The sequence below is a fragment of the Elaeis guineensis genome, chromosome 12 (genome assembly GCF_000442705.2).
Source record: "Elaeis guineensis isolate ETL-2024a chromosome 12, EG11, whole genome shotgun sequence".
Classification (NCBI taxonomy): Eukaryota; Viridiplantae; Streptophyta; class Magnoliopsida; order Arecales; family Arecaceae; genus Elaeis; species Elaeis guineensis.
Genome location: NC_026004.2, coordinates 90332643 through 90346989, shown reverse-complemented (window position 1 = coordinate 90346989; position 14347 = coordinate 90332643). Strand labels below are relative to the sequence as shown.

Below are 14347 nucleotides of genomic sequence, written 5' to 3'. Positions count from 1 at the left end.
TATTTTTATTATAAATAGAAGCTATGATCTAAATAGTAAATCTTAGTATCTAATTTATTCTTCGCACTTTTAATTTTTAATTTTTTGATTTAAATTATTTTTTTAAATTTTATTATTTTATAAAATCAAAGATTTTAAATCAAAGTACTGCCTTCTTTGTGGATTCGACTTGACTCACTACTCTCTATATATTTTTAATTTTTATCGAAGTCGGATTTAATTTAATAATCATAGTGTCTTAATGACAACATCACGAGCTTATCAATTTTTGACGCCGTTGCCGGAGAAGGCATCAATTTTAATGTTTGATTTCTTTAATTTTTTTGTGAATATAGCTTACTAACTTTTTTGATTTTTTTATCTTTTTGTAAAAAAAAAAGAGAAGAAAAGAAGGATGAAATGCTTCAAGTTAGTGAGATCAATCCCAACCCTAACCCTAAACTATTTTTTTAAGATATTAATTATTTTTTTTAAATTAACATAAAATTCACCCACATAAATCTAATAAAAATCATATGACAAGAGTAGAAACTTAATTGTTTAGAAACATTCATCTTCTTAGATTTACTTTTGGTGATCGCTGGAAACAAGATAAGCTTTCAAGTTTAATTAATTTCATGCATATAATTTAGTTGCATAAAACTACTTATTTGAAATTAGTTGTGCATATTCATCTTAAATCAACTTAACGGCAACACCCATTAATAAGATAAAGTGGAGATTTCATCACCCTTTTTTAGCTCAAAAATAATCAACCAGCATCTCGCATTAACTCAAGCCTAATTAAAATTAAATAGACATTGGCCCTTAGGATCAATTGAGTTCAATTTGTGTATTGTGGTGAAATCAAGTACAAAGTAAGTTTGAACTCACCTCTGAAATTGATGTCTAAGATAAGAAATTACAAAGGCTAAACCTAAATAGACTCGTGGTTATTTAATTGGTTCCGTTAGCTTACCTGACCAATCTAATTTGTGTCTAAGGCAAGCAACGAGGGGACCCCCATGACCCCACCTCTTACTTGGCTAGTTGAAGAAAGTGAGAATAGATCCAACTTGCATCTAGGCTAAGCCACTCTACATTGAATTGTTGGATCTAAGAAACCCGTAGGTGTTTAGGTTTAATTGCTTGCTAACTTGACTGCAATTAATACTTAACCATAACTAATTCTTCTCATTTATCGTCTTTAGGTCTAGGATATTTTTAAGATTCTCACTTTTAGAACCTCTCTCTTTCTTCCCTTTCTCTTTTCTTTCTCCTTCTTCTTAAAAGAAAAAAATCTGAACTACACACATTAGGGTTTGCACTGGTACATGGATGGTAGAAGATCTTTTTATCCTGACCTAGTTGAACATAATCTTAAAATTGAACAGCTGATTCATGTTAAACCTGAAAATCAATGACTAAAAATTCTAGAGAACCACCTAGACAGATGAAGAAATATTTTATTTTTTCCATCTATAACCCATCAACTTATATTCACTTACCTGATATCCCTACAAGCCATTATGAGATCAAGTCGACCATAATCCAGATACTCCCATCTTTCTATGGGAACACCAATGAAGATCCTTACATCTAGATGAGTTCTTAAAAATCTATTCCATGATGAAGATTCAAAATTTTACTGATGATGCACTCAGACTGACCCTATTCTCCTTTTCACTCAAGGACAAAGCCAAGCACTGACTTGGTACAATAGAGAGACTAATCCAAACTTGAGCTAAAATGCAGCATGAGTTTCTTAAAAAATTCTATCCCATAAGTCAAACCAATACCATGAGGTGAGCCATCACTGAATTTGCTCAGCTTTCAGGGAAACAAATTCAAGAATCATGAGAAAGACTCAAGGAACTTCTTAAAAAATGCCCACACTATGGTCTATCTAAGTGGCAAATTGTTTAAGCTTTCTATGAAAGTTTAGGTGATCAGTATAAATAGATGGTAGATGCATCTTGTGGAGATACATTCATGAGTAAGAGTGAGGATGAAGCCTATACTTTGTTTGAAATCTTGAGTAAAAACTCGATCAACTATACTTCATTATCTTCCTATGAAAGATCAATCTCTCACCAAAAGCGGATAGAAATTTTTGAGATCAAACGAACAGACTCTAGTTTTAAGACTGACTTAAACCTAATAGCTCAAAAATTAGATAAAGTCGACCTTCTTGCCCAGAAGTTAGATCAGTTCCTAATCTCAGGTCAACAATCTCCTGCGCAATACACACCACCTCCTAATTATCAGGAGATTTATTCTATCTGTGCTAGCCCAGTCCATCATGTGAGTGAAGATCCCACGGTTGCATAGTTTTCACTTTTCATCCAAAAACAAGTTCAAGCTGCCTAAGATTACTCCAATCATATTAATGATCCATTCTCAAATACATATAATCTAAGTTGGAGGAACCATCCTAATTTTTTTTGGAGATCCCAATAGACTCAGGCTCAAATCCAAATTCTTCCTGTGCAAAACTTTTCGAATAGGCTCCAATACCAGAATTATGCCTATAATAGAGGTTAGCATAGTCAGCCTACCCAACTATCATATCACAATCAGCCATCATATCTACCTCCTCAATGGACCAATCTAGCCAATGATAGATTTAATCAACTCCAACAATTGATTATAACCCAATAGCAATCTATCGTTAGACTAGAAGCATAAATAGAATAGTTAGCTGAGTCTACCATGAGGACAGAACCAGATCAATTGCAAAACCAACTGATACCAAATCTCAGGAACAACCCACCCACCCACCAACCACCTGAATCTAGTCATCAATCTAATGTCCCACCTAAGAATCCTCAATTTAAAAATGATAAAATAATCTCCGAGCTTAAAAGTGATAGGATTCTTAAGGACCCATACCAAGATCAAGTGAAAGAGGCTAGTACTGATGCTTGCCAAAATGTGAATTTAGAAAAGGAGGTTAGTACTGAGACTAATCGTATAGAAGAATCTGAGCCCGAAACTGGTACTGATACTGATTCCAATTTGAGTGAGAAAGATAAATGAAAGAAGAGAGTGAATGAGTTATCCGAAACATATAAATCAAGAGTCCCATTTTCTTCAGTCTTAGAAGCCGGTTCTTTCTCTCTAGAATCACCACCTCCTTTAGAATTTGAAGTCGCCCTTGGTCACACCTGAGTATGCATGTTTAGAATGAAGTGACACCCTTCCAGTATGCATTCCATCAAACTCAACTTCTAACCCAAAAATTCAATTTATGAGTATTTTAGAAGAACAAATAAGAGAAATTCTCAACAAACAAGGGTCTATGAATGTGTTTGTAAATTATCTTCAGAAAGATAAAACTGACTAAGAATGAGATTGTAAACTACTTTTTGAAGATTGACAACAAAATACTAAAATTTATTGTAAGCCATCTTCCTGAGATTGGCAATCCAAAATTATTGAAATTTGTTAATCCAATATTCGACATAGGATAGGTGAGAGAATCGGTATTGGTCTAGCTGAAGACAGTAAACTTATCACTTTCTAGACAGCAACCCAACTTCTGCTTTTTGATATCTTTTATATTTTGTTTAAGTTAATCGAGTCTTGCTTCGTATCTTTTGTAGGAATTTGAAGACAATATTAGCTAAGTTAGAGGGAGAAGTAATTTTAAAAAGACTTCTAGATCAGGTGACATCTCTCATTTTTTTTCTTTGTATGCACCCTTTATTTTTTTTACTCCATTGAGGACAATATCGATTAAGTTGAGGGGGAGAATAATAAAATTTTTTAAATTTTTAAGTCTTCAAAATAAATTATTATTTAGTATTTAAGCATCTGATTATACTTAAGAATCGAGTTAAATCAAATATTTTTTTAAAAAAATAATACACAGATTAGAGAGTTTTGAGATATTCACTACAAGAAAAAGATGTTTTTGCGACGGACTATTTTGCGACGGTTGATTTACCGTCGCAAAAAATTTATTTGTGATGGCAAAAAACCTTCGTAAATAAGATATAAATTTTAATTACTATTTGCAATGGTAATCAAATTTTGCAGTAAAAAGTAGAGTTTTGACGACGGTAATACACCGTGATAAATAATCTACGATTTTTACCACGACAGTAGACCGTGGTAAATAATTTATAATTTATATATATATATATATTTTTAGATGATATTTTCCAGTAGTAAAATATCGAATCATAATTTTTATATTTTTTTTGCGACGGCATTTTGTCGTGATAAAAAACCTCCCGCCTACACTTTTTAACAATGCGCGCCTACATTTTCCAGTGGTCTTTTTTGCGACGGCATTGCACCGTGGTAAAAAAATAAAAATAAAAACCAATCCCACCGCCCGCGCAACTCTCAGTTTCCCTCTCCTACCGCAGTCTCCTCTTCTCCTCTCCAAACCCTACTGCGCCTCCTCCCCCTCTTCCGCTCCAAACCTCGGCGTTCCCCCCGATCTCTCCATCGTGCCGCTCCAAACCTCGGCATGCCCCCCAATCTCTCCATCGTGCCCCTCCCCACGGCGTGGCCCCCAATCTCTTCGGCGTGCCCCAGTCCGACCGGTCAGGTACGATCCCTCCCTCTCCTTCTCGATCTCTCCTTCTTCGATGTCCACCGAATAGAAAGAACAAATTAATGGGGAATCTGTTAAAAAAATCTGTAACAAGAACTCCACTTGTTGTGTCCCCTATATGGTTGATTTTGATAAGGAAACTCTTCTGTGTGGGTAATTGGATGGTGTCAATAAGAAATTTCAGACAGCCGAAGCCCAGAACCTGGCTCCTCCGCCTCCCAATTTTTCCCATTTAAAACCACTAATCCTGATTGCTTCAATGAAGCACGGAGTTTTGAGAGCCAAAAAAACTTTCTATGTTAATTCAATCAGAAGAGAGCATACAAAGATATGTTTCTCAGGGCTTAAGTTATATGTGTAGAGGGAAGAAAATTCCTCCAAGGAAGTGCAAAGAGTTAGAAAGTGCTTTTGGTTGATTGTGGATATTTTAGTTTATCATTTTGTCAACCCCACAACACCCCCCTCCCCCCCTTCTTTCTCCTCCTCGTCCTCCTTTTATTCCCCTTTTCTCAAGTTCTTCCTTCTCTTTTAACCTGACATCTTGCAGTTCTATTGTATCTGTGGATTGCATTCACAAAGAAACCTTATCTGCCTTAGGGCAGGATTTCATGTCATATTTAATGACTTTATGTTAAAGAAATGCACTTTCTGGCATGTCTTGGCATTTCGAGGATGCCTGGTTGCACAAGAGGCTTATTGTATTCCTATCAGTATCATCAGTACTTCTAAATTTTAGAACTCAGCATGATGAACTGACCAAGCTGCAAGTCAAGTGTTTTTTTCCCCTGTTTTTTTATTAATGCCTTTTTTGCCTCCTTCCAATTGTCAGGCTAAACTAAAGTACTTGACCCTATCACAGGTCAGTCCAAATTGGCCATAGAACTATCAATTCAACAATTGGAATAAGGTTCTAGAGAACTAAGTTACCTTTCCTATAAGTTAGTTTCAATAGAAAATTCACATTTGGAATGCGCTGATTTTGATAGGATATGCCCAAGTAATGATGCTTCTGAGCACAACTGTTGATCTTTAGGTTGGAGAAGTAATATACAGGATTAAGTTGGAATATAGAAGCTAAATTAGGGACTGGTGGATCCCCTTTTTTCTAGATTTAGGCCCTATTGCCTTAATGTTGACCTAGGTTATTGACATGTTACTGTTCTGCCTCTCTCACCTCTCCCCCTTCTTCCCTTCCTATGCATGTTCATCTATAATTTTGCATGGGTTTGCGGCTGTTGGTCAACACTGTAGCCAAAAAATCAATTGTAATCAGAACCTCACTAGAGTGGCAACATCTGTAGGCTGTTCATATTGCTGGCACCTAAGGAAAAGGATCAACTGCAACATTTCTGTCCAATATCTTGCGAGAAGAAGGCTACCTGGTTGGCTGTTATACTAGGTATTTAATAACTTCCTCTCTATCTGACCATCAATTTCAGAAATTGCTTACTTTAAAAAGGCACGAGCTAAAGAGTAAGGTGGGCTGTATATCTTTCTCCATTTATTTGTCATTATGTATATTTATATATATTGACCGTGGATGTTTTGCCTATGAGGAAGTCGAGCTTGTCATTCTTTTCACTGTACCTTCTAATAAATAATTTTCGCATATGGGTGGTAAGTATTTTGTGCAAATTATGTTTCGAATGAATTGAATAGTATTACATCGACTGAACTCTTGAATGATGGAGGACAAATTAAGATGTCATATTTTTCTCCTCCTCCTCTTCTTCTTCTTCTTCTTCTTCTTCTTTTTATGTTCATAGAAATATATTTGTACCTAAAATAGATGTTGCAGGATAATTCATGCAATTTGCAAAGATGATCTTGACACTTCCAACCTTTCCTGTGGTTAATCATTTTTGACACCTACCATGTTCTAGAAATATCATTGAATTCATTTTTTGTCATACTATTTTTTGTCCTTACAAGTGTTAAAGAGCAGAATTTTTTAAAAGTTGGAGAGTGCAAACACTTTTAGATGCTTGAATGCGACATGTCACAGTATGGTGTGATATGCTCAACATTCCATGAAGGGAATGTCTTCTTTACTTCATGACAAGGTGTTGACACCTGGCATAGATTTTTGGGGTATCTGACAAGGGATGATGTGCTTTCAACTATTGTAAATGCCATGCAGTCAAGCTAAACTATCTAGACAATTCTATTGCTATGTCATTACATTTTTTTCATAGCCTTGCTTTGTCATATATGACAAGCAACACATATTTTGAAAAAAAAAACATTAATTTTTCAATTTATTGCATTGTTTTGTTTATTTGTATGTGTAGAATTTCCCTTTTTCTATTTTTGAGGTTGAAGTGTTTACTTTGGGGACTTCCAAGTTTTAACAGTATTAACCTTTTGGACTGTAATCTCTCTTTTTTTTAAAAAAAAAATCTGATTAGTATAAGTCATCCATCCTTTTAGTAGCTTGGTGTTTTAGGTCATTCATCATCATTCTGACACATCTCAATTGAGCTTGGCCTCTCTGCCCTTTAAGGCTGTTGAGATCTTGGTTGTGCATGGTCATGCCAAATCATTTGGCTCTTCACCAGTTTTTCTTGGACCAGTACTACTGCTTTGCCCTTTCTTATGCATATTTGAACAATGTTCAGTTTTATTACTTATTTACTTTGGAATCCTTATCTCTGTTAAGTCTATCCAATGTTTTAATCCATTGTAGTGTCTGGCATTTTGAACCATACAGGCTTGCCAACCATATGGCTTATGGATAAATTTCTCTTACTAATATGAAAGATGTTTCCATCCAGAAGCTTAAGCCAAAAACAGGTTTAGCAAATCGTTTGTTAAAAGTTGTTCAGTTTCAGACCTTATATTAATTGTCTATTAAAGCATAAGTATTTTCCTGTGTCACCCAGTCTTTCACACTTTTGGGAGGGGGTAAACTATTGCTCCAGAATTGAACAAAAGAAAAACAAAGAGCAACTACACTTTTGTGGCTTATTCACTAAAGGTCATTCTGTGTTTCAGCTTTTGGTGCCACTTGTAATGTCAAGATTTTTTTTATTATGCTAGTATGTCATGTCATATATGTGAAAGAGATTTGCTATTTTTATTTTTCTTTTTCTTTTGAAAGGTCTAAAATTAGACCCTCCTGCTTAAAGTTTACTTAGTATTTTATTCTTCTTTTATTTTAAGAGATCATCTTCATATTACTAAGAAGTTTGTATCTGTTTCGATATGTATCCTCGTAAATTTTATTTTTTTTATAATTTTTTTTTGATATTTATAAAGAAATTATTGTATATGGTTTTCAGGGAATACATAACGATAACAGTATCAGTGGATAGTAGTTATGGATAAAAGTTGGATTGATTTGCGAGAAAGGACTTCACCTACATACATTGAGGGGGTCAATAAATTTTTAGACTTTGCATATGTTAATCAGACAGACGATGCAAAGATTTATTGTCCGTGTAAGAAGTGTAAAAATCGTTTTCTTGAGAACTGACATGTAGTGAAACAACATATTATTACAAAAGGTTTCTTGACGACATATAAGATTTGGACTTATCATGGAGAGACGTACTATTCTACTAGGTCTAACCAAGACTGTGGAAGTAGAGATTTTTTTGATACGGAAGATGATATGGTTGGAATGATACAAGAGGCAACTGGAATCTTAATGTCAAATGACAATATGGAATTTAATCATTTAATGGAGAATGAGGGTCACGAGGGGTCCAATCAAGAAATAAAAGATTTTTTTAGACTTCTTGAAGATGCAGAACGTCCACTTTATCCAAATTGCATGAAATTCACCTCACTGTCATTTATTGTTCGATTACTGCATTTGAAAGTGCTAAGTGGATGGACAGATAAGTCATTTACATTGTTACTAGAATTGTTGAATGATGCATTTCCAGAAGGAGTATGCTTGCCAAATTCATATTATCAAGCAAACAAAATCACCACAGATTTGGGTTTCACTTATGAGACATGGGATGCATGTCCCAATAATTGCATGTTGTTTAGAGGCAAAGATGAAGGACATGATAAATGTCAAATATGTCAGAGCTCTAGATACAAACAATTTACAGAAGATTCAAATGATGATACTACTAAGAATAATCAGATTGCTGCAAAACAAGTGCGGTACTTTCCATTGAAGCCGAGGTTGCAGAAGTTCTTTATGTCGTCAAAAACTGCAGAGTTAATGAGATGGCATGAGAAGGAACGAATAAAAGATGGTGTTCAAAGACATCCTGCAGACTCAATTGCTTGGAGAACTTTTGATGAACGGAATCCATCTTTTGCTGCAGATTGTCGAAATATTAGACTTGGTTTAGCAGCTGATGGATTTAATCCATTTAGATCAATGTCTATAGCTCATAGCACTTGGCCTGTTGTTCTAATACCATATAATTTACCACCGTGGATGTCTATGAAACAACCTTTCTTTATTCTTTCTGTGCTTATTGATGGACCAAAAGGACCGGGCAATAAGATTGATGTTTATCTACAACCATTGATTGAAGAACTAAATGAATTATGGGAGAGAGGGGTACTTACGTATGATGCATCAAAAAAAGAGATGTTTCAACTTCATGCTGCATTATTATGGACAATCAGTGATTTTCCTGCATATGCAAATTTGTCTGGATGGAGTACAAAAGGTGAACTTGCATGTCCTTCTTGTTACAATCAAACAGAATCAACATGGTTGTCACATGGTAGAAAATTTTGTTATAGAGGGCATCGACGGTTCTTATCGAATACCCATAGATTTCGAAGAGATAGAATATCTTTTAATGGTCAAGGAGAATACAGAAGGAAGCCTGTTAAATTATCAGGTTGTAATATACTAAATCAATTGAATGGAGTACTCACAGAATATAAAAAGAATGACCTCATAAAGAGAAAAATTGAAGAAAATCAAAAAGGCACTTCAGGTGGAAAAAAGTCTGGATGGAAAAAGAGGAGTATATTTTTTGATTTACCATATTGGGAGCATAATTTGATTCGGCATAATCTTGATGTCATGCACATTGAGAAGAATGTATGTGACAATATACTTTGGACAATATTGGGGGTTACGGGAAAATCCAAGGATAATTTAAATTCTCGATATGATATGCAAGAAATGGGTATAAGAAAAGCATTACATCCACAACAACGAGTGTCTGGTAAGGCTTATTTGCCTCCAGCTTGTTTTACAATGTCCAAAGATGACAAAGATATCTTCCTAAAAGTGCTAAAAAATGTCAGAGTCCCTGATGGTTATGCATCTAATATCAGTCGCTGCGTACATTTAAAGGAACGTAGTATTTGGGGATTAAAAAGTCATGACAATCATATTTTGATGCAACAGTTACTTCCTGTAGCTGTACGCAAAGCATTAGCTAAGGATGTGGTTGAGGCATTGATTGAGTTAACAAATTTCTTTAGACAATTATGCTCAAAGGTGAACAAGATGGCTGACCTAGAGTATATTCAAGGTCGTATTGCTTTAACACTTTGCCAGCTTGAGAAGATCTTTCCACCTTCATTTTTTGATATAATGGAGCATTTACCTATACATTTAGCAGAAGAGGCACTCATTGCTGGAGCAGTGCAATTTAGGTGGATGTATCCTATTGAAAGGTAATATTATTTATATAAAATGAAGCACGTCATATTCTTTCGATTTCAATTTGTTGTTATGTAAATTTTATTTAATTTATATCTATATAGGTATCTACTTACGCTCAAACTTTATGTGCGTAATCGAGCTCATCCGGAAGGCTCAATTGCCAAAGGATACCTGATGGAAGAGTGTATGAATTTTTGTTCAAGATATTTACAGGATGTTGAAACTAGATCAAATCGATCGATTCGGAATAATGATGGTGGAAATAATTCAGGTCGTCCCATTGGAAAGGGAGCCAAAATATATATTGATGAAGTCACATGGGAGCAAGCTCATCGTTATGTGCTGCAAAATATTGATGCTATAACTCCTATTCGAATGTAAGTTTTATAATCAACTTGTAAGATATACTAACAAATTTATACTTATTCAAGGTATTGTTTATAATATTTATAGGAAGCACATTGAATATTTAAGAAGACAAATGCCTCGTTCATCAGATGATCAAATTGAAAAGATCCATGTATCAACTTTTCACACATGGTTGATGGAGCATGTAAGTAATCATATTTAATTTTTCTAACAATTCAAATTCAAAACTTTTATTTATCATTTAATTTTTATATAATTTGAAAGTTTAAAATATTATATTGAATATAGGTAAGAACATCTGAAATTCAGTACTCAGATGAAATTCAGCATTTTGCTAGAGGTCCAGACCAATTTGTACGACGTTATGGTGGATATATCATCAACGGCTTTCGATTTCGCAAACTTGATAAGGATAACAAGAGAACCACTCAAAGCCATGGTATTGTTGTCAAGGCGCATACAAGTATTGGAGATATAACCTATTATGGAAGATTGATAGATATTATCAAGATTCGATATACCAATGATATGCAATTTGTGCTATTTAAATGTGATTGGATTGATGATATCAAAGGGAAGAAGATAGATGAGTTTAAGATGACACTTGTCAATTTTAGTCATCTTTTATATAATGATAGTGATGTTTCAAATGAACCATTCATTCTAGCAAGTCAAGCAGAACAAGTATGCTATATTCCAGATCCTGTAGAATCAGGATGGAGTGTTGTTCTCAAGATGACAGTTAGAGATTTGTTTGATATGTATTCAAAAGATGGTTCAAATAATATTAAATCAGTACCTCAAGCAGAGCCTTTTAACGAGCAACATTTAGATGAGACAATATATACTCGTGATGATGATGTTCATTGGGTGAGAGAAGGTGTAGATGGAACAACTGTAGATGATATGAGATCTATCGAAGATGATGTTGAGATGGATGAAGACGAATGACCATTGTTAATTATGAAAATTTGTATGTAAGTTATTATTATTCATTTGTTAGTTAAATTCTGTATATTTATTTTTTGTTAGTTATTATTGTTCATTTGTTAGTTAAGATGAAGATGATGCTTACTTTTTATATTTTACATATAGGATGGCTCCAAAGAGGAAACGTGGTGTATCCATGTTGGATAGATTACAGGCTTATTCATCATCTCAGTCCAATCATGATGAGCCACAGCAACAATCATTTTCAGCATATAATACTCAGCCACATAGACAGCGATCAGAGACCACATTATCTCAGCCACAGTCATCAGATGTTGCAGGTAAAATCACTTATTCTACTTATGTAAAGTTAAAATTATTGTACTATCTTATCTGATTATTGTATTTGGATACTAATTAGATATTTCGAGTCAGTCAACTTCTAGACGAAGAGGTCGAGGCACGGCTCATGGTATTGAGTTTTGGGGCACGGGTCAGAAAGTTTCTTTGGTATTTGATGCTCATATGCAACCTTGTGGGTCCAACGCAAGTAAGTTCAAGAGTCAATTAGGGGTAATAGCAAAAAATGGGATATATGTCCCATTGACATATGCATCTTGGACAGAAATACCCCAATATATTCTAGACCACATTTGGAAAGAGGTGAAGGTAAAATATATTTATAAATTTTATTTTATAATTATGTATTTAGTTGTAGATTATATTTGGAAGGAGATACGAAATAAGTACTCTTGTCCTTTATATTCATACATTTTATATGATTACTAATTTTGTTAAATTTTAATTTTGTAGGATAACACAGATGCCCCTAGTGAATATAGAGAAAATTGTTTAAGATCAGTTGGTGAGATGTGGAGGAATTGGAAGTCTTATATCAAGCGTCATTACTATGATGAGCACCAGAGGGAAGAAAATCTTATCTCTAGACCTCCTCCGCGTGTGAAAGCTGATCAGTGGGAGATACTTGTTCGTTATTGGGGACAAGAAGATGTCCAGGTACTTATTCTTTTGTGATTAGTTTCTTTTTTATATAATAAAACTATATATTATATTTTTAATTACATTAATAACTTTTGTAGGCACAGTGTGCACGAAACAAAAATAACAGGAAGATGTTGGGAGGCTTGCATAAGACAGGGAGAACTTCATTTTCTGTTATTAGAGCAAATGTATATTTAAAATATTATAAGTTTATACTAAATATAACTTTAGTATAAATTTTTATATATATTTGGATTATTTATGTTAATAGATGGAAGCAGAGGGATTAGAAACAGATCGACTAAGCGTGTTTATTAGAACACGTACTTCAAAGCAGGGTGTCATCGATGCGGATGCACAAGAGTGTATAGTAAGTACATAATTTAAATTCTCATTACATATAGTATATTTTATATATTAATGTCAATATTATAATTTTTTATTATAGGAGGAGATGAAACGATGACTTGAGGAGGTACCTGAGGATGAGCGCACACCAGAACTAAAAGATCGTATCTTTGTGGAGGTGATGGGAGAAGATGGACATGGACGGATGCGTACTTGGAGTTCGAGCATGACAAAGCGACGTTTGTATCAGCAATCTAATCAGGCACCATCAGAGGAGACCATTAGGAGGATTCGAGATGAGCTTCGGACTGAGTTTGATGACAAGATTTCCTACTTGGAGGCACAGCTCCATCAGATGCGTGCTCAGATGGCGAGTGGATCTTTTGCGCATAGCCCAGTAGGTACTCCTCGTTCGGTGCCATCCAGTAGTGGGCAGGTATGATTTATTTATTTAGTTAGATTTATATTATATATTAATTGATTATTATTTATAATTAATTTTATATCTTTCAACTTTTTATAATATATAGGTTCCAGATGCATCTAGTGCTCACCAAACACATGCATCGGAAAATGAGAGATTCACTCAGGTGCCTGATGAGGTTTGTGATGATATTCTTGTGTAGTATAAAAAGTAATAATTTCTTGCATTAGACCTTTGTGCCAACAATATGAACATGTTCATATTGTTGGCACATCCTTTGATACAGGAAGTTGGAAATTGTAAGTGGATTCCATTGTAACTTTTGTTCTAAAAAATTTATTTTTGTTGGTGATCTCATTTTATATTTTTTTGTAATAATTTATTAAATTAATATATATTGTTTATTTATTTTCAGGTTTAGGTACAAGTCCATGAAGATGAAGCAAGCGAATTTCTTGTTCTATTTTGCTTTTTATTGTATTTTGGACAATGGATATGTACTTGAATACTTATGTTATGTTTGAGTAAAATCTGGATGAATTTTTAATATTAAGTAATGCATTTCAAGTTATTTTTGGTTGAATGGATTTATTTTCAATATTTGAGTATTATACTTTATTTTCTTTCTAATTGATAAGCAGGTGTATCAATAATGGTTACAAGTTCATAGGCACATTTATATAAAAAAAATAAAAAAATAAATATAATTAATAAAAATATAATTTATATTTTTTGCGACGGTATTTGCTATCGTAAATAATGTATCGAAGACAATAAAAAAAGTTTTTTGCTATCACTATTTGCGACGGTAAAGTGCTGTAAAGAAAAAAAATTTTTTGCTACCACTATTTGTGACGGCAGAATGCTGTAAAAAATATTTTTTTTGCTACCACTATTTGCGACAGTAGATTGCTATAATAAAAAAATTTTTACTACCACTATTTGCGACGGCTATAATTGTCATAAAAATAAAATACTTATTTGCGACGGCACAATACAGTGGCAAAACGTTATTTGCAACGGTATCTTCTATCGCAAATAAATGTCACAAATACATCTTATACGACGCTTTTTTATGACGCAAGAATTTACCGTCGTAAAAAGTTGTCGCAAAAACTTTTTGCGACGGTAT

General features: G+C 34.0%; 2 protein-coding genes across 2 annotated transcripts; both read left to right on the top strand.

The window, feature by feature from the left end:
• The first annotated feature begins 8159 nt into the window (after positions 1–8159).
• LOC140852857 (uncharacterized) lies at positions 8160–10157 on the top strand. The gene has a single exon (XM_073246408.1). It carries the CDS (start codon positions 8160–8162, stop codon positions 10155–10157), a length of 1998 nt encoding a protein of 665 aa, XP_073102509.1.
• Positions 10158–12259: 2102 nt separating this feature from the next.
• On the top strand, positions 12260–13667 carry LOC140852942 (uncharacterized). Its single transcript, XM_073246944.1, has 5 exons — positions 12260–12458; positions 12542–12813; positions 12892–13227; positions 13322–13393; positions 13631–13667. Exons 3-5 carry the CDS (start codon positions 12973–12975, stop codon positions 13634–13636), a joined length of 333 nt encoding a protein of 110 aa, XP_073103045.1. The 5' UTR covers positions 12260–12458; positions 12542–12813; positions 12892–12972; the 3' UTR covers positions 13637–13667.
• The last annotated feature ends 680 nt before the right edge of the window (positions 13668–14347 follow it).